The following is a 21899-nucleotide window of genomic DNA, read 5'->3' on the forward strand; positions in this document are numbered from 1 at the left end:
TTTTGTCGCCACAGCAGGGCAACGGAACGGCCGGGTGTATTCAAGCCAAACGAGCACTGCTCACCTCTAGCTTAGGACTGCTAAGCAAACGAAGCGTGTGAGCATGCCCCGGACTCAGAATACCACCCAACCTGTCGGCGATTACAGAGCAGGCCTCCTTAGTAAGCTGGTCAGTCAACTGGATGGCCCAGAGACACTTCCGAAGGCTTACAGCAGGAGTTGATGAAGGTGCCGGGAATAGCTGGTCCTGCTATTCCAATAGGTCGAAGCGCCAGTACAGGCCTTCTTGTTCGATCTTAGGTGGAAAGGGCTTCACCGGACGACAGCAATGAGGAGCAGAAGTTCTTCAGGGGGTCACCAGCGATTCCTCGGTCCAGCCTCGTGTTCGCAGGATACTTGGCTCCTGTATCCCTGGGTTCGTAAGAACTCAGGAGATCGACATGGTAGTGGTGTTTCCAGCTCCCTCTTATCCACGGTTCCCTTCGCGCCAAAACGGAGGGGAGCCAATGGGAGATCCGCTCATCAACACACATACCATACGTGGACCAATCACGGACCACAGTGGTCCCAGGCATTCACACCACCCTAGACTCTCTGGCACCCAGGATGTGTATTGGGACCAGACAGCCCAGCCCACATCCTGGGGGCACTCAAACGACATGTAGAAGCCCGCGAAAGCAACCGTGTTTCGCGGGAAACTACATGCCCAAATAAGGAAGGCCCCGGGTCGCCTGACCCGGGGGAAGGTAAAGGGAGCAAGACGGACAGTGGACGAGACAAAGGAGCCTCGTGGTCCGGCCATTTTGGGTAGCCGGGCCACCCTTTTGTGTTCGCGGCAAAAAGGTGCTCAGAACGGCAAAAGGAGCTCAAAATAAACCAAATGATCGCTGCCACCAGCCCAGTCCCTGAATGACTTGCACCGATCCAAAAACCATCCTATAAGAGTGTCTAGGGTCTGTAGAAGGCTAGAGACCCAAGAGAGCTGTAACTTAGGTTACAGTGCCCTCTTGTGTCGTGTTGCTCTAAAATGGCGACACGATAAAAGAAACTACGGGAAACAGCGTTCCCCGGTACTGACTGTCTTAAGGGCATGTCAGTTTCCCCGTAAGAAAGGAGCGAAAGCCCAGAGGAGTACAGCAGAAGGCTGCACTTCTCTGGCAAAGTCAAGAAAACAGGTTGAAAACAATAGCAAAAAGTTTAGGGGTTGCCACATGGAAGGAAAGTTCCCTACAATAACGAAATCTTTCCTAACACTCGCCCCTCCCAGACTATGGACAGGGGGAACTAATCCACCCCTGGATGAGTCTCTTGTTCAGGTCGGTAAAACATTCTGGACAACCCATCAGCATTGCTATGTTGGACACCTGGCCTATGCTCAATAGTGAAGTCGAAGCCTTGTAGACTTATGGACCACCTAAGCAACTTTGGATTCTCCCCCTTCATGTTCATTAGCCACTTTAACGGCTTATGGTCAGTCTGCACAGTGAAGTGGGTCCCATAGAGGTAGGGCCGCAGCTTCCTTAGGGCCCACACAACAGAGAAACATTCTTTCTCTACCGTGGACCATCTGAGCTCTCTGTCCTTAAGCTGGCGACTAATAAAACCGATAGGGTGTTCCTTACCCTTCTCATCTACTTGTGATAGTACAGCTCCTATCCCAGTGTCAGAGGCATCCGTCTGCACGATAAAAGGTCTTTGATAATCAGGGGCCCTGAGCACAGGGGCCTGGCACAAGGAGTCTTTCAAGCCATTGAAGGCCTTCTCACACTCGTCAGTCCAAGTTACCTTCTTGGGTTTCTTCGGAGTTGTGAGGGCAGTCAGAGGAGCAGCTATGGTGCCATAGTCTGCCATAAAATTGCGGTAATAACCCGTGAGTCCTAAGAAGGCTCTCACTTGGGTTTGTGTAGTGGGGGTAGGCCAGTCTTGTACTGCTTGTACTTTACTGGGGAGAGGCTGTATCCTTCCTCCACCTACTTCATGCCCAAGGTAAACCACTGAGCCTTGTCCAATCTGGCATTTACTCGCCTTTATGGTCAAGTGGGCTTTCTGAAGAGCCTGGAGCACAATCCCGAGGTGTTTCACATGGTCTTCCCAGGTGGCACTGAAAACTGCTATATCGTCCAGATATGCAAGACAGAATTCGTCCAACCCATTCAACACATGATTCACAAGCCTCTGGAAAGTGGCAGGTGCATTCTTCAATCCGAACGGCATTACCCGGAATTGGTAAAGCCCGTCGGGAGTTGAAAATGCTGTCTTCTCCTTGGCATGTTCTGCTAAAGCTATTTGCCAATAGCCCGCAGTCAGGTCAAACGTGCTGAGGTACTTGGAGGCACCCAAGGTATCCACCAGCTCGTCAGTTCGAGGCAAGGGGTGAGCGTCTGTCTTGGTGACAGCATTCAGAGCCCTGTAATCCACGCAGAACCTCAATTCAGAAGTGCCTGCCTTTGGAACCAATACCACAGGACTGGACCAAGGACTACTAGAGGGTTCAATCACCCCAAGGTCTAACATCTTGTTGACCTCGGTCTTAATATAAGACCGTACTTTATCCGACATCCTGTATCCCCTACTTTTGGTAGGTACACTGTCTCCTGTGTCAATGTTATGTTTGCACCAAGGTGTCAAACCAGGCGACTGTGAAAACAGGGGGGAAAACTGCCTAAGCAAACTTTTCACCTCAGCCTGCTGATCAGAAGTCAGGTGAGGGGCCACTCGGACACCCTCAACGGAGCTATCTGAAGGACCGCTTTGGAACAGGTCGGGAAGAGGTTCTGACTCCTCTTCCTCAACGTCTGACGCCAGTAGCAGTGCTGCGATTTCGACTCTTGGGACGAAAGCCTTCAGCCTATTTACGTGGAACACTTTTGGAGCCTGTCCAGGCCTTCCAAGGTCCACTAAATAGTTCACCTCACCCAGGGGCTCCACCACTGTGTAAGGGCCTGACCATTTGTCCTGTAAAGCGCGAGGCCTTATAGGGTTCATGATCAGGACTTGCTGACCAGGGGTAAAGTGAATTAAGGAAGCTTTCTGGTCGTACCAATGTTTCACCAGCGCTTGTCCTGCCTTCAACTTTTCACTAGCCAAGCCCATCAGGAGTACCATCCGTTTTCTGAGCCCTAGCACATAGTCAACTACATTGGTAGTAACAGGGGGAGTGGGCATCTCCCATCCCTCTTTGACGATGGCTAAGGGTCCCCGTACGGGATGACCGAACAGAAGTTCGAAGGGGCTGAAGCCAACACCCTCCTGTGGTACCTCTCTGTAGGCAAACAACAAGCATGGTAAAAGAAGGTCCCATTTCCTCCTCTGGGGCTCCTCCAGAGCCCCAATCATGCTCTTTAGCGTTCTGTTGAAACGCTCCACCAGACCATTGGTCTGGGGGTGGTATGCAGAAGAGAACTTGTAGGTGACCCCACATTCTTTCCACATAGCCTGCATATACTTCGACATAAAGTTGCTGCCACGATCTGACACAACTTCTTTAGGGAAGCCAACCCTAGTAAATATGCCGAGTAACGCTTTTGCAACTGACTTGGCAGTTACAGTCTTTAATGGGATGGCCTCAGGATACCTGGTTGCATGGTCGACCAGCACCAGGATAAACCTATTGCCTGAGGATGTTTGCGGGTCAAGGGGACCAACGATGTCGATCCCTACCCTTTCAAATGGTACCCCCACAACTGGGAGCGGTACCAACGGAGCTTGGATTGTCGCGCCAACCTTACCAGACAACTGGCAGGAGGCACAACTCCTGCAGTGACTTTCTACTTGCACCCCCATCTTGGGCCAGTAGAAGTGCATAGATAACCTTTGCTTGGTCCTCTTCATTCCAAGGTGACCAGCAAGGGGAACTTCATGCGCCAACTGCAGGAGGAAGGGTCTAACAGAAAGGGGAACCACCAACCTCCTATGGTCTCCTTCTGTAGACTCTGTGGGCTCACTGTACAGGAGTCCACCTTCCCAATAAATCCGATGCTTCCCAGGAGGTTCACCCTCAAGCTGGGAGCAGGCCTGTCTCCTTAGGCCTTCCAGAGATGGGCACTCACGTTGGCCCTTACTGAAGTCGTCCCTATCAGGACCTCCTTCAACTAACAAGTCTTTTAGTTCAGGATGGTCGTTGGGGTCGAACACTTCAGGCATCGCCACCTCCTCGTCAGGCTCGGGCGATTGACCAACTCCCTCCACCGCAGTGGTAGGCGAGTTCGGGGGAATATTCTCTTTCCCCCGTCGGGACTTGTTGACTCCTTTCGCCTTGGGTTTCCCCTTCGGCTGGGGCGGCGTATTGGACTTGGCCAATGCTGCCCGTGCTTGAGACCGTGTGTAGGGTCTTTCGGCAGTGTCTCCTACGAGCCCTAGAGCTCTGAGATCATTGCCCAACAAGACCTTTCCCGGGACGTTTCTCTGAATGCTCACTGGAATCCTAACTGCTGTACCATTTAAAGTTAGATTAACAGGGATCACGGGAAACATACGGAGGGGGCCGTCAGCCAACTTAGTGGGCATCAGAGTAGCTCTGGCAACTTCCTCTGAGTCTACCAAGGTAGAATCCACTACAGTTCGACTGCACCCACTATCCCTAAGAGCTGGAGTATCCACTCCATTGATCAGCACACTGTCTTTAAAGTAGTGCTTGGTATTATCCGGAATCCTAGCATACGCCTCTGCGACTTTAGGCTCCCAGGAACCCAGGGACACTAAAACTACCTCAGCCTCTATTCCGCTGGGAAATGAGTCTGAGGAGAAGGATGCTCCTGTAATCTCTTCTTCCTCGTAGGAGGAGAAGGCCAGATTAGCGGAGTGGACCCCCAAAGGTCTAACCTTACAACGGGGATCCCCCTTCACATGGTCAGTTGCTCCACAAGAAAAACAAGCCCCATTGGGTCTGTTTACGTAGGGAGGCTTATTATAACCAGAGTTCTGTTTCGGAGGCGAACCTCCACTACCCTGTGAGTTCTCGGATGGCTTACCCTTATTTTTCTTTTTGTGGCCCTTATGGGAAGAAGATTTAGCAGATTCCCCACCCTCCACATCTTTGGACTTTTTCCCTTCCTCCTGCTTACCAGGATGAGTTTTGTCCTTATGGGACACTCGATGTGACACCCATAAATCTGCTGCAATGGCCAGCTTCTTAGGATCTATCTCCTTCGAATCGGCCAAATGCTGCTTAAGCTCCGGGGAAGAAGAAGCAAAAATGTGTTCCAGCATGACCAGATTGATCATGCCTTCGAAGGTAGAAACCTTATAACCTTCAACCCAGCCAGTCAAGTTTTTCAGGGACTCAGCTACATACGACACCCAAGTACCACCTTCCTTTTTCTTATACTCTCTAAACCTTTTCAAATATTGGGTCGGAGTCTTCCCAAACTTTAAAATGAGAGTCTGCTTCAACATTGCAAAATCAGCGCGCTCAGCCTTCGACATTTCCATAATGGCACTGCAACCAGAATGGGGCAGTCTGCTGAGTAACCATGCAATCTTATCCGCATTATCAACCTCTTGAACCTCGCATGCATACTCAAACGCATTTAACCAGTCCATAATGTCATTTCGTTCCTCATACACACTGAGCAGATCTTTTGGAAACCGTGGATGAGAGGAAGCCCCAGAACCATGTCCAGGACCCTTGGACCCATTTGCGAACTGAAGCTTGGCCAGTTCCAACTGGTGATCCCTGTCTTTTTGTTTTTCTGCCTGGTCGATTTTCAGTTTGGCTATGCTGAATTCAAGCTCCTGCTGCCTAAACCGCAGCTCTTGCTTCTTGAATTCAAGCATAGCCTCCCCATCAACACTGGCAGAGGAAACGTTAGACATTACATCCTCCCTGTCCTCGTGGTCGTGATGGATCAGTGCAGCGGCAGAACCGTCGGTTCTGCCAGTGAGAGCAGCCCCACCACCTTCTGCACTGTCCTCGGAAGTTATAGCGTCAAGCTGCGCTTCTTGCCACGCCACGATTCTCTGGATCATTTCCAATTTAGTGCCTTGAGAGGAAACCCCTCTCTCCGCACACATCTTCTTCAATGTTTCAGATTTCGAAGCATTTAAGGTTAATAAAGTATTCGTTTCCATACTGTCGATAGGACTATGGCCTTTTTAACGTTATATTCAATACTTTACTGCGTGTCCTGGTTGGAATAACCTGAAAACGCCTTAGCTCGTGCGCAACACTGGATACCTTCAGTCGTATCCCACCGCTGTACACCAATTTGTTAAGACGGATTTCTGAACTCTGTCCTGGTGGCGCAGAGGTTCAGAAGGCCAACCTAATTACTTGGAACAGGGTAACCTCTGGACAAGCCAGACCAATCAAGGTAGCGATCGCGGCGGTCAAGACTAGGTCTCAAGAGGGGTGAGGGTGACTGAAAGCCCGCAATGAGCACACAAAGCAAGAGCGCTTACAAACTACTCCAAACAGTTGTTTATATCAAAAATAGATACACATTTATTATAAGGCCTTGAAACTAATAACCACAGTAAAAGCAGCAATATACAACGATATTAAACCAACACATACACTATCCACCCAATATATATACAGAATACACAGTTTCACAGCATTAGCAGCACGAAATATGTTATCCACCTGCAGGGGAAGGAAAACAGGCAGTGCGAACCAATGCGTGTGATATGTCCGCCTTCTGAGGCCCCTAACTAGATGGTAGTCCAATCCCTACGAAGAGTGGAGCCTAGCGCTCAAAAGTACCTGCACACGCCGGTGCCAATGGGCAGAAGGTGAAGCTCTTCGGAGGACGTTGGACGCTCTGTAGGGAGCTCTAATGAAGGAGAACACGGTCCGCGACTCTAGCGCAGCCTCCACTGTGAGGCAGAAGCAGGGCGCGAGTACGGACAAGGGGTGCTGTATTCACAGCGGGGAAAAGCAAGGGGCACTGCAGGAGGGCGACCAGATCCTAGCTAATCTACTCACCGGTCCCCGAAGCAAGCAGGCCCGAGCTTCTCCTCGATAGATGCAGCTTCTGGCAGGTTCTGAAGAGCAGGGAACGTCTCGTCGTCGTGCAGAGTAAAAAGACGTCCCGATCGAAGAAACAAGCACAGTTTTGTCGCCACAGCAGGGCAACGGAACGGCCGGGTGTATTCAAGCCAAACGAGCACTGCTCACCTCTAGCTTAGGACTGCTAAGCAAACGAAGCGTGTGAGCATGCCCCGGACTCAGAATACCACCCAACCTGTCGGCGATTACAGAGCAGGCCTCCTTAGTAAGCTGGTCAGTCAACTGGATGGCCCAGAGACACTTCCGAAGGCTTACAGCAGGAGTTGATGAAGGTGCCGGGAATAGCTGGTCCTGCTATTCCAATAGGTCGAAGCGCCAGTACAGGCCTTCTTGTTCGATCTTAGGTGGAAAGGGCTTCACCGGACGACAGCAATGAGGAGCAGAAGTTCTTCAGGGGGTCACCAGCGATTCCTCGGTCCAGCCTCGTGTTCGCAGGATACTTGGCTCCTGTATCCCTGGGTTCGTAAGAACTCAGGAGATCGACATGGTAGTGGTGTTTCCAGCTCCCTCTTATCCACGGTTCCCTTCGCGCCAAAACGGAGGGGAGCCAATGGGAGATCCGCTCATCAACACACATACCATACGTGGACCAATCACGGACCACAGTGGTCCCAGGCATTCACACCACCCTAGACTCTCTGGCACCCAGGATGTGTATTGGGACCAGACAGCCCAGCCCACATCCTGGGGGCACTCAAACGACATGTAGAAGCCCGCGAAAGCAACCGTGTTTCGCGGGAAACTACATGCCCAAATAAGGAAGGCCCCGGGTCGCCTGACCCGGGGGAAGGTAAAGGGAGCAAGACGGACAGTGGACGAGACAAAGGAGCCTCGTGGTCCGGCCATTTTGGGTAGCTGGGCCACCCTTTTGTGTTCGCGGCAAAAAGGTGCTCAGAACGGCAAAAGGAGCTCAAAATAAACCAAATGATCGCTGCCACCAGCCCAGTCCCTGAATGACTTGCACCGATCCAAAAACCATCCTATAAGAGTGTCTAGGGTCTGTAGAAGGCTAGAGACCCAAGAGAGCTGTAACTTAGGTTACAGTGCCCTCTTGTGTCGTGTTGCTCTAAAATGGCGACACGATAAAAGAAACTACGGGAAACAGCGTTCCCCGGTACTGACTGTCTTAAGGGCATGTCAGTTTCCCCGTAAGAAAGGAGCGAAAGCCCAGAGGAGTACAGCAGAAGGCTGCACTTCTCTGGCAAAGTCAAGAAAACAGGTTGAAAACAATAGCAAAAAGTTTAGGGGTTGCCACATGGAAGGAAAGTTCCCTACAATAACGAAATCTTTCCTAACAGTGCCGGTAAGTGTAACACTGCTGTTGTCTTTGCAGGTGAAGATGCAGCGTGAAGAATCCGGAATGCACAGCGTGCCGGTAAGTAGAATAAGGCTGTTTATCTTTGCAGGTGAAGATGCAGCGTGAAGACACGGCCGCTGCCGATGGATCAGGTAAGTAAGCACTGCGTGTGAAAGTTCGTTCTGCTAACTTGTTGTTTCTGGTCTTTTGCAGGTGCTGATGTTGATCGGGTACAGGAATGGTAAGTATATTTCTTGCAGGTTCAGGATCCAAAGAAGAAAGGCTGGAACAGACTCGGTGAGCGTTCTGCTGCAGATGCAGAATAACGCGAAGCACTTTTCATCAATCGGGTGTGGTTTAAATAGCCTTGGAGTGATGAGGCCTCTCCTTCCACGGCCCCGCCTAGGTAAGAAAAGAGTTCCTGCTTCCAGAAGAGTTCCAGTGCTGTATCCAGGGAGTGGAGCTGCCCCACCCAGGTAAGAAAGTAGTCCCAGTTCACCGAGGACTTCTAAGAGTCTGGTAAGTAAGCAGCATGGTCTGCCGCAGGTAAGTCCACCCAAGCACCTTCACACCAATGATGAGCCCGGCACTTCCAGTGCCGGGACCGATGCTTCTGATGAGACTGGTTCCACCGGCGCCAGGACAAGGTCCAAAAGGTCCCTGTGGGGACCGGCTGGTGCCTAGGATCAGGGTTAGGGGCCTGCTTCCAAGGACGTTGGGCTGATCCTGGCTCCTTGGAAGCAGTGATCATGACAGGACCACGAACTGGCTTCAAGGATGAACCGGTCTCTTTGCAAAAGGGCCACTAGAGATGTCATCACTACCGTCGATGGAACTGAAATTGCCTCTGGGTCAGTAACTCATTCCACTACAGAGATGACACTGTTGGGTCAAGATGGGCATCGAGAAAGCATTGTGTTTGACCTAATCAAGGCTCCGCAAATCCAAATAATTCTGGGAATGCCATGGTTGGAAACACATAATCCTTGTATCGATTGGCGAGAGAAGAGAATGACCTTCCCAGATTGTGCACACACCTGTTACCAGAAAAAAACCTTGAACAAAGGCCTGGCCACAGTCACTAATCCAATCGTGCAGTTACCCCAGGAATATCAAGAATTTCAGGATGTTTTTCAGAAAGAACAGGCAAACACCTTACCACCTCACAGATCATACGATTGTCAAATCGATCTCTTACCTGGTGCACAACCCCCATGCAGCAGGATCTACGCCCTTACGGAGCCCAAAAACCTTCACCTACGACAATACTTGGACCAATACCTTGCTAATGGCTTCATTCGCCGATCCAAGTCTCCTGCATCCTCAGCTTTGTTCTTCGTGCCTAAAAAGGAAGGTGACCTTAGAACGTGTATAGATTACCGTGCATTAAACCAAATTACGGTAAAAAAACGATACCCATTGCCTCTGATCCCCGAATTACTGGACCAAGTTAAGGATGCTTGTATCTACACTAAGTTAGATCTCCGAGGGGCATATCATCTGGTACGTGTGAAGAAAGGCGATGAATGGAAGACTGCCTTTCGCAACAAGTAAGGATTATTCGAATATCAGGTGATGCCTTTTGGGTTGTGCAATGCACCTGCAGTCTTCCAGTATTTTATGAACGATGTCTTTCGTGAACTCATTGACGTCTGTGTTGTCGTATACTTAGACAATACTCTAGTGTACTCCTCCTCAAAATCAGACCATGTTAAGCACGTTCGTGCAGTCCTTGAGAAATTACGCCAGCACAAGTTATATGCAAAATTGGAAAAATGTGTCTTTCACTCTACAGAAGTCGAATTTCTTGGATTTATCCTGACCCCAAAAGGAGTCTGAATGGACTCTCGAAAGGTGGATGTCATTCTCAAATGGCCATCACCCACTTCAGTCAAAGGAGTACAAAGCATGCTTGGCTTCGCTAATTTCTACAGAAGATTTATCCCTGAATTCTCACATATTGTACATCCCATCACAGCACTCTGCCAAAAGAACAAGCGCTTCTTGTGGACCGAAGAAGCTGAAAGAGCCTTCCAAAATCTAAAATTGAAATTCACGTCTGCACCTGTCTTAAAGCACCCACGCCCGAGCTTCCATACGTAGTTGAAACGGATGCATCCAGTTTAGCCATGGGAGCTGTCCTGTCTCAGAAGGATCCTGAAACCGGCTGACTTCATCCAGTAGCATTCTGGTCAAGAAAATTCTCGGCACCCAAATTAAACTATGCAGTTACCGATAAAGAGTTATTGGCCATCATATCTGCCTTCAAGGCTTGGCGGCATTATCTTCTCGGCGCCAGGCATACCATCACTGTAATCACTGATCATAGGAATTTGCAATATTTGAAGACAGCCAAGGCCGAATCATCACGTCAACTTAGGTGGGCATTATTCTTTGCAGAGTTCGATTTCGTGATCACTTATCGACCAGGTTGTAAAAATGGCAAGGCAGATGCCTTATCCCGAATAGGAATGGGAGAAGCATACTCGAACCCAGAACCGGTACCTATAATTTCAGAAGAAAGAATTCTTGGCATAACTACTCTACAGACTCTAGAAGATATTCATTTAAAAATCAAGCAACCTTTCGATCCAGCAGCCCTACAAGACTGGGTAAAGAAAGGCCAAGGTTATTCAGTCATCAATGACCTACCTTACTATCAAGGTCGTCTATTCATACCACACAAGGAACTACAAGAATTGGTTATCTCCTTTTATCACGATGCGCTGATTGAAGGACATCCAGGAGTCTCAAAAACTGAAGCTAAAATTAAGGGACAATTTTGGTGGCCCACCTGGCGAAAAGAAGTAAAGCCATTTGTGCTATCTTGTGGGATCTGTGCCCAAAACAAAAGCCTGAAGAAATAACCAGCTGGTCTTTTACAACCTTTGGATATTCCACCTAGACCATGGCACACTTTTTCCTTAGACTTCATTACAGATCTGCCTCCATGTAGTGGATTTAACACCATTCTAGTTGTAGTGGATCTTTTTTCCAAGATGGCCCACTTTATTCCTTTAAAGGGATTACCTTCCGCTTCGATTTTAGCCAAGGAATTTCTTGAAAATATTGTTCGACTACATGGATTCCCTTCCGTATTGGTCACAGACCGAGGTAGTCAATTAATTTCGCAATTTTGGAAGAAATGCTGTCAATTGGCGCAAATTGACATGAGGTTATCTACCAGTCACCATCCCCATACTGATGGTCAGACGGAGAGAACCAACCAGACTCTTGAGCAATACCTACGTTGCATGCTACACCAAACCAAAGGCAATTGGAAGGATATTTTGTGGATTTCCGAATACGCATACAACAACTCCGTACATTCAGGAACCGGATAAAGCCCCTTTTATACTATATATGGGCATCATCCTCGAACATCAGAACTCGATTCGCCCCAACACCTAGAAATGCCCGGGGTGAATCATCTGCACTCTACTATTACACAAGCCTTCAAGGAGGCAACAGAACATTTAAGACAAGCAAAAGAAAAATACAAAATAAATGCTGACCAACATAGGAGTGATGCTCCACAATACCAGATTGGAGATCAAGTTTGGCGGCTACAAAACACATACCCCTAAAAGGAACTCAGACCTTTAACCCTAGATATTTGGGACCTTTCACTATTAAGGCCATTATCAACCCGGTGGCCGTCAAATTGGAATTACCTTCTTACATACGAATTCATCCCGTCTTTCACGTTTCACTTCTGAAACCAGTTCAACCCGGGACAAGATTAACCAAACCACTTGACCCCATCCTAATAGATGGGGAACCCGAATTTGAAGTTAAAAATATCCTGGACTCTAAGATAGTTAACTCAAGAATTTTTTCTTTAATTGACTGGAAAGGTTACGGACCACAAGAAAGGTCATGGGAGCCTAGTGACCACGTTCATGCACCTCGATTGGTGAAACAATTCCATCAGAACTTCCCAGACAAACCAGGGCCAAGGGGAAGAACGACCTTAGGAAAGGTCTTGGGGGGAGTGCTGTCATGTGCCTACCCCCGGGCATCCGGACCAGGCCCATCAGTCCCGGGAGCAGGCATCCAGATGCTTAGAAAAAGCCCAACAGCCCCGGGTAGGGGCTATCTGGGTACAGTCCCAGCGCCGTAGGCACCAGGCTCATAGAAGGGGTCAGTCCTGGGGCCATAGGCGCCAGGCTCTTATGCTTATACTTACCTCATGCAGACCATGCTGCTAAGAATCCAAGCCAACGTGAAGCCTGAAGGGGACTACTTTACTTCAGGGACTATTTTCTTACTCGGGTGTGGTCTTGGGGGCACTTCTTACCTGGGACTACTTTGAAGGCTATTTAAACCACGCCCGAAGAGCAGCACACGCTTCGCGTTATTCTGCATCCTGCAGCGTAACGCTCACCATGCCTGCAAGTCAGCATCCAGCCTTCTGCCACGCCGGCCTCGAGTCTGGAGCTCCTAGAGAAAAGAGGAAGAAGGAGGAAAGGTTAGAACAAGAACATTACTTCTATTCCTCACCTGATTCCGGATCCATCGCTCGTTCGCACAAGGAAAGAGACGTTAATTTGATGCGCGTCGCATCGCCCGCTCTAGCGCTGCGCTATACTCACCAGCCTTCGCAACACCTCCACGATCCGCCGCAGTCTCCATCACATCTTCGCCGAACTCCGGCACCTAAGGGGGACAAAAGAACAGCAAGGTGAGCCGAGAGAATAAACAAAGGCAATCTCTGTTACCACTATAGACTTACCTGATTTTACAGCCAGAGGCATTATTCATCTCCACGGCCCGGCGCAGCCTCCATCTCATCTTCGCCGAACTCCGGCACCTAAGGGGAACAAAAGAACAGCAAGGTGAACCAAGAGAATAAACAAAGGCAATCTCTTTTACCACCATAGACTTACCTGATTTTACCGCTGGAGGCATTATTCATCAAGACGTCATAATTGCCCACGCCGCACCTGTAATAAGAGGGAAAGCAACAGATTAAACACAGGTATCATTTACCGGACAGTGTTGGGTAATACAGACTCTTACCTGAACGCTACCAGCTGCCACGAGGCAATCTTCTCTTGGGTCAAGCTGCAAGACGAAAGGAATCGGACAAGAGTGAATATCAGCCATTTTGAACTCTTACGAACTAAATACTTATGGTTCCCCGCCAGGGACCTCAGAGTCAATATTGGTCTGGAACTCTCCCAATTCCTTCGGACCAGTGAAGCAACTGGTTATCTATGCACCCCTGCATTCCACGCAGGATGGAGAGCTCATCTTTTAAAAACATAAGGTGAGACTATGAAAGGAGATATCGGAGGTGATTAGTGGGAAGAACAGTGGGGTGTTATCACTCAAATCCACGGGTGGCTAATTCCCTTTCTCCACTTTCAGGAGAATACTTCTACGGGTCAAGCAGACGAAATTAGGCGGGCCAGTCCAGTCTGTCATCTCTGCACTACACGTCACGTTGGTGGAGACCACAGCTGTCCAGCTCCGATCAACGCCCCTGTGGGAGCCAGGTGAGCATAACAATACCGCAGCTACTTTCACCAGTTTATTTTGAACTAGTTTTGCTTCTTCTGCCTGGCGTCTTTGAATAGTTTCTTTTTCACGCTCTTTGATCCGTCTGCAATGGTGTACTATAATGCTTTGGATCTCAGGCCAACCTTTCGTTTCCACCCCCGTTTTCTTATCCAGTGCTTTCTGTACTTCTTTGGGCAGTCTCCGCTTCACAATAAAGTAAAACAGAGACGTTGATTGGTCCCACGCGCTGCCCGCCTCCGCTCCCAACATCTCCTGAACCAGAAGAATATACTGTGCAGCATCTTCCTCATCCCCCATTGTGCATTACATTATTGATTGTAAATCAGGAGTATCAGGGAAGGTTCTCCACAGTGCTATCCATACATGTGCTCTGATATTGTTAAATGACGCCCTGTCATGGGAATCGTTGCTCAGTGTTACTCCCGTGTACCCTACTTTCACCCAAACCGATTCTGCCTGGGCTCCCACTGCCGATACCAACAAGCTTTTTATGTCTCCTATTGCGAGGGGCACCCCGCTGTGTGCTTCTCAAATGCGTAAATCCATTTTCCCCCGCACCCGCAGTAAGCGGGGGGAGGGACTTGAGTAGATTGTTTGTTTGTAAATGTTTATTCGAATAATAAAATACTCATTAAACACATACATATAAACACATACATATAAGATATCACAATCAAACATAATTAATTGATGGATTTAAAATGCAGAAATAGTCAATTCATTTCAAAATGTTCGCTAAAACGGTTGCTGTTAAATGCACAAATTACAGTATAGTTAAGATGCAGCTGCTTGCCTTCTCAGGACCCCGCCTTCTATAAAACATGGCGGCCTTCAAGTACAACAATAAGGCTCAGACTAACAGTTTCGTATCTGCCCTAAATAGAAAAGACAGAGCTGGCCTATGTTGGCGCAAATCTGTGCGTCTCAGGATTTGCAATATGGTCTGCTCTCTGATGACCCCATACCCTGGACAAAATAAAATAAAATGGGTCAGGTTTTCAAACAAGGCGCCACAGACAGGGCAGCTCGGATCAAACGGGTACCTGCTCATTTTGATGTGTTGCCCCTCAGACGTAAGCAATCAAAACGAGCCCTTGTAATGAACCAGCTTTGATGACCTACTCTGGCCCAGACAAGATATGGCTGTAAAGTGGACATCCCACTTATGTGCTGATGGTAGCCATCAGCCTGAGACACTAGTGTTGTGTTAGAGCGTAAATCCACGATTTCTCTGGTAACTGCTTCCTTGGAGAATCTTACTTCCTTAATTTGTAACATCCTAGTAGTGGGAGGGGTGACCACAGGGTTCACCTTACACATCAGCTCTTTAACCATTTTTAGCCAAGGTATTTTATGCCACAAATCCTTACTCACGGTTGCCTTGATTATAAAGTGGCACAACGAGGCATTTTTGTTGCCCCAAATTCTTAGCCATAATATACTTGGAACAGCTGCCCAATCGCCCTCCAAAAAGGTCATCCCCAATTCTCTGTGCACCGTGGCGCAAGAAAAAGAACCAGGGAGACCTAATAGCCTTTTGAAGTAACGATTTTCTTGACTTGCATGGTGCACACCTTAAGTGCCGACTCCAAGTGTTTACCTTTACATTTAGTGGAAAAGCACAAAATACCCTCCAGGTATTGAATCATTTTCAAAGACTGTTTTGTTACATGTGCCTTTCCAGTTAGAGACTCAGAGAATCCGACACCCAGATAGCCATACCCAGTCACCCTCAGGATCACATTCCCCTTACAAATTATAGGGCGCATCTTGATAGACTTCCTACCTCCATTACAACTCATGACCGCTGATTTTACAGAATTGATTTTGAGACATAAACTGGTCATGAAGGCGGCATAAGCATCCACCAGGGCCTGTAATGCCCTGGGGGTTCTGGCCTAAAGCACTGTATCATCGGCATAGACCAGGACCGGGAATGGCCTGCCCCCCACTCCCAGGAAGTCCACAGCTGTATTCAACAAAGCCTGCAACAGCCCATTGATGTACAGAGTGAAGAGTATGGGGGCCAATACACATCCCTGATGTACACCCAATATGATATCAAACCATATTGTACCCTCCCCCTGGTCCAAACCAAACATTGGCCTTAGTATTCGAGCGGATCCCCCGCAGCACCTCCAGGATATCCACAGGACAACCCGTGGACTCAAGCACAGCCCACAACTTTGCACGATCAACCTTATCAAAAGCTGTGCTTAAGTCCATGAACGCTTAGGCTCAGGCTTAGGCTTTAAATTGATTAAACAATCGTAATTGAGCAAAGGAGTGTTGGTGATTACACTTTTGCAGGAAATTACCTGTGTACAAAATTATTATTTGGTTGTGAATATTAATTGGCAGCAAATTCATTCGGACCTTAATGCACTTCTGGGGAAATTAGCATATTTATTTGAGTAGTGGTATACTAATGGTCATGGTGGCACGTAAATGGTGCCAGGATTTGAATTCTACCTGCTGGCCCAACTTTCTTTCCAAAGATGATTTTGATAGGTTGGGAGAATCATTAGGGCAATCAATTAAAACTCAGCATGGCAATTTATGGAGTCAGACATTGGATGAGTGGGGTTTGTATATGTTAAATGACCATACAGTTGAAGCCAACTATAAGAACTTTACGTGGCATAGGGGCAATTCGACCTCCTTCTTGGGGCTGTTGGATATATGTATTGTCCAAGTAAAAAAGCGGAGGTAAGCGGCACAGGTTCTCTCATAGTACATTGTGGGCACAATAGACTAGAATGGAATAACAACCAAATTAGTTATGCTTTTATAAATACTATTTTGGAGCAGAAGCTCCAAATATTTTCTATAGATAATTTTAATTAGCCAATTCTAGATTTTATTTTGCCTTCAACTCAAAATACAAGGAGCGACATGAGCATAAAACATGATTTGCATAACTTTGATAAGAAAGTTCAGAAACAAAGAAAATAGTGTTACGCTCACCCGGCTCCCACAGGGGCGTCGGTTCGGACCCGGACAGCTGCAGTCTCCACCCACATGATGCGTAGTGCAGCGATGACTGACTGGATCTGCCCTCCTAATCTTGTCTGCTTAACCCGTAGAAATATTCTCCTGCAAGTGGAGAGATGGATTTAGCCACTTGTGGATTCAAGTGATGGCACCCCCACAGTCCTCCCCAACTAATCACCTCTGAAATGCCCTCACAGCAATCTCACCTTATATTCTTGAAAGATGAGCTCTCCATCCTGTGTGGATTTGCAGGGGCGCGTCGATTCCAGTTACTTCACTGGTTTGAAGGCTCGGGAGAGTTCCGGACAGTATTGACTGAGAGGTTCCTGGTGAGGACCAGTAAGTATTAAGTTCATAGAGTTCAGTATGTCCGATGTTCACTCTTGTTCCCCCTTCCTTTCTTGTCTTGCAGCTGGCTTGTGAAAAGATGCTCTTGTGGCAGCTGGTGGCGCTCAGGTAAGAGTCTGTATTACCCGGTGCTGTCCAGTAAATGTTGCACGAGGAAAACGTGTTGTTTTGTCTCTCTTTGCAGATGTGGCACGTGAAAATATGGAGAGTCACAAAAGGATGCCTCCGGTGGTAAATCAGGTAAGTGTATGGTGGTAAGAATTTTATTTGTTGGTTCCCTCGGCTCACCTTGTGGTTTTATTTTGTCTCCTAGGTGCCGAAGTTCGGCGAAGAAATGATGGAGGCAGCGCCGACCCGAAGGATGCTGTGAAGACTGGTGAGTAGGGCGTGGCACTGCAGCTGGAGGAGCGCCGCGTGCAGAAATGATGTTCTTTACAGGTCCGGAGACAAGATGGATCCAGAATCAGGTGTGGAGTAGAAATAAGTTTGTTTTCTAACCTGTCCCTTTTTTTCCTCTTTGTTTTAGGTGCTCCGGATTCGAGGCGGGCGTGGCAGAAGACTGGATGCAGGCTGCAGGCACGGTGAGTTTTACACTGCTGCATGCAGAATAACGCGAAGCATGTGTTGCTGGTCGGGTGTGGTTTAAATAGCCTCAAAAGTAGTCCCAGGTAAGAAGTCCCTAGAACCACACCCGAGTAAAAAATAGTCCCTGTAGAAAAATAGTCCCTTTCAGGCTTCATATTGGATTGGAGTAATTTGCAGCATGGTCTGCCTGAGGTAAGTAATGACTATGAGCCTGGTGCCTTAGGCGCCAGGACTGATTCCTACTATGAGCCTGGTGCCTAAGGCGCCAGGACTGAACCCAGATAGCCCCTAGCCGGGGCTGCTGAGGTTTTACTAAATGTCTAGATGCCTGCTCCCGGGCTGATGGGCTTGGTCTGGATGCCTGGGGGTAGGCATCATGACAAATAGAGTAGGAAAGTGATAGGGGAAATAAGACGGAATGGGGATGACATTTTTAGTGTTCTTAGCTAGATAAGGCAAGAAAAGCAAAGGTATAAGAACTGGTGTAAATCCCATCACCATATACTTTTGCAAAGGGATGGGGAGGCTATGCTGTCTAAAATTTCTGGGAAATCGGAATCAAATGTTTGGTCGGTTATAAATGCTCTTAAGAATCAACAGTCAGCTTTTCAGACAAATTCCATTTTGGAGGATGCCTGGGTGGAGCTCTTTTCTGGCTAGTATGGGGATGTAATTCGCAGACCTGGACACAGTGAGTATATAACTGATTTTACTTGGAACCTGAACCTCTTGGTGGAAGACTTTGAAATACTTATAGGGCAAGTCGTTCTAGAGCGGGGGTGCCTGATCAACTATCCAATCAACATTTTTAACAAGCCCGGGAGATATGGGTGATGATTTTCTTTATTCTGTTTAATGATATTGTTGGTCATCAGAAGATCCTGTTGTCATCGAAAAATGCATTTGTGATCCTGATCTGCAAAAAGGTTAATAGATCACAACCTAAGAACTATCAACCCATTACACTCCTCCATGCAGACAGTAAGATCTTTGCATCACCATTTTAAAACAAGTTGGGTTGTGAGCAATTGGGTGTGGCCGGCTAAAGGAATAGCAAATGGCTTCCGCCATAATGTGGGAGCTGACTGTAATGGGCTCTTTATGCACTGTCTACAGGCACTGGTGTGGAAAAAAGGAGCAACACTCATTTATATGGCGTCCCTGGATCTTTCTACAGCATTTGATCGTGTTGGTAGGAATTTACTATGGGAAAAATGGTATAATTGAGGTATGCATATAAGTTTCCTCAATACTCTGATCTATTTATATATAGGCACCTCCATTCAGGTGAGGTTGAATCACTTGGGTGGGTTATCTACAGAAGTAGAAACTCTTTCTGGGTTGAGGCAAGGGTACGTATTGGCACACTGCCTCTTCAACCGTTATGTTTCGGATATTGGAGACTTTTTGAATAAGGTGGCATTTGTATCCCCCAAAATTGGACACCTTAAGATGTCTTGGTTGGCTTATGCCGATGATTTTATTCTTATCGATAATGCACCGATCAGCCTACAACATAGATGTTAGACTATATGTTACTGACAACCTTATTTACTTGGGATTCCCTATTTTTGCTTGCCCAAATACAAATTATTACAGAGAGATTTTAAAAAGGAAAGGAAATATGTTAGCTGCTCAAATAGTGAAGATCAATGCGAAATGTGGCAAATTCTCTCTGATGCCAGTTCTTACATTTTATATTGGTAAAGTTATTCCAAAGTTAATTTATGGTCTCGAAGTTTTACCTAATTGGGTGTTGGGAGAGTTGGATTATTATGAAGCTCTTGTATGGGGGAGGACTTTGTATTTTATTCTGAAATGTGTTCCTTTTGAGGCTAGACCCCACAAATTGGGATTGCAATCGCTCCATAGTAGGGTGGTTTGGAAACAATTGTCCGTGTATAGGAAAATGTTATGTCCTCCCCCAACCACTTTATATGCTGATTTGTCTCCTGACGCTACAAAGAGCTTTGAGTTTCCGATTTAGGATTTTGTTAATAATTGCTGTGACCCGGCTTCATGAGCTAGAACTAACAAATTAACTTTTTCGTGTCAAATTATTCTATGGCCAAAACAGCAGTGACTTTGAGGGATTAAATACAAATGGGTGAGCACCTGGGTTGGTGTGGTCTTTAGTCACACCTAAGGGGTGGGACATAAAAGAGCTATTATTGTGGAACCCTATTTGGTTAGATTTCCTAATCTGAGTTATAAGGCTTACTTTATGAGGTTCCATTTTAATGTCTTGGAAACAAAACAAATAGCGTGTATAAGGAGCAAGTTGCCTAAGGAATTCGAGATTTTTAGATTTTGTAATAATCCAAAGGAGATAAAAAATCTGAAGCATTTGATTTTACATTGTCCTGCTCTCATGTCTCAGTAAATGTTACATATCGGGAAGTTTGTTCATAGCTTCGCACACGTGGATACCAGGAATCTTTCGTTATGGATTCTGGGGTGACAATCAGTTTCAATGATCCTTGCTGTTGTGAATTTTTTTAAAGAATTTGGAACTATTTAAATTGGGTTGTACTGTTTGATTCATTGTAACATTGCATTAGGTATGAATGAAAATTATGCTGCTTTATGTCAGTTTATGCTGTTTTTATTTTCAGAATTATTTGCGAAAATGATTTTACTAGGATATTTTTAGGATTATTTCAGGATTTTTTTAATAATGTATATGGAATATGAAGTTTGTTTGAGTGTTTTGTTATTTATTGTCTTGTATATTGTAATTAGCTATCATGTAGCGTATTGTAAAGGTTTGTTTTAAACCATAAACAATACAAAATGCTACAACTTCTGATTGCTACACCATAGTCCTAATGGGTCCTGCAATGGGGATATTGCCTTGCATTCATGAAGGGTTAAGCAATGACTGAGTCTTGTAGCCCATCCTACACATATCATTGGGAGTGGATTTGGTGTCACACGGTCTGCCAATGAATATATTATGAATGCCATATGGTACAACCACCGAAAAAATGTGTCACCACAACAATATTTATCGGGGGACATTTATTGTATTTAATTAAACATACATCTAATTTCCTATATATCTATACACATATCTGTTGTATTAAAATTACATGTGGGATTCCTTTAGAAAGACATAGGGGCATCTTGACTCAGTGAACATGCCATGAACCCATTGATTTAGAGTTGAATTTCCATGTGTTCTGTAAATTGGAAGTCAGGGTGTGCTTTAGGCTGACCTATGTCTTTTTTCAATTTTTATTTTTAGGAAAGCACAAGAGAGACTTTTTAAACAAAGCAATGAAAATCGTGCCAACTATGAAACAGAATTCCAAGAGAAGCATGTCCACGCTGGTTTTGAGGAAAGTGTTGTTGGTGAATATGCGCTCATCGTAAACGGGGACAGTCTGGTAAGTTACTATTTTAAGTATTTACTCTTCTTCCAGATCTTCACAACAGTGTTCTGTTGAAAGGTGGTCTGAGCAACTTTCATATCCCTAAGGCACTCACATCCATGACAAAATAGCGGCAGGGTATTGCTATGTTTGCAGAGCAAATTTAAAATTACTTTTTGGCATTTTTGGACGTGCCTTCAAGGAAAATCAAAATGATCAACCGTATGTGCATTTTTTATAGCTGTCTTGGTACAGCTAGAATGGCCCAGTTAGATCTAGTTAACACAATTTCAGTCTTGCCAAGTTGGATGTCACCCATATGCATTGTTCGTAAGACCTGTGCTAGGGCATTTAGATGCAACCGTGCCAAATAATGCAAATAACTAACATATGTGGATGTGCTATTGTTTCACCTAATTTAAAGAGTACAACTTGACCTTAGAAACGTTAATAGAAACAAATAATTGAAGTTAAATTATCTCTTTGGGTTCTCTTAATATTAAAAAATATTGCTCTGATACCAAAGCAATTTGCTTTGACTACAAACACTGTTCTTTGTCAACAACTATTTCAATGGATTGCTTTTCTCCCGCAGATTCCTCATCTTGATAGATAGCCATCATCCAGCTCTGCTGTTCGGAAACTTTTCAGCAGGGACCCCGACTCGGCTGTCGATCCGCCTTGCTCAGTGCTCGATCGCCAGCTCCGGAAGTGACGTTTGGCGTCAGATATATAACACATCACTACGCCCCATGCTACAGTTCCT

General features: G+C 46.6%; 1 protein-coding gene across 1 annotated transcript in view; it reads left to right on the forward strand.

The window, feature by feature from the left end:
* ATP8B4 (ATPase phospholipid transporting 8B4 (putative)) overlaps positions 1–21899 on the forward strand; it is a 5389235-nt gene that overhangs the window by 4147651 nt on the left and 1219685 nt on the right. Inside the window, exon 20 of the mRNA XM_069624764.1 lies at positions 21007–21148. Coding sequence (XP_069480865.1) covers positions 21007–21148 — 142 coding nt within the window. The remainder of the gene's footprint in view (positions 1–21006; positions 21149–21899) is intronic.

Source organism: Ambystoma mexicanum, chromosome 11 (assembly GCF_040938575.1).
Source record: "Ambystoma mexicanum isolate Mex_15411 chromosome 11, UKY_AmexF1_1, whole genome shotgun sequence".
Classification (NCBI taxonomy): Eukaryota; Metazoa; Chordata; class Amphibia; order Caudata; family Ambystomatidae; genus Ambystoma; species Ambystoma mexicanum.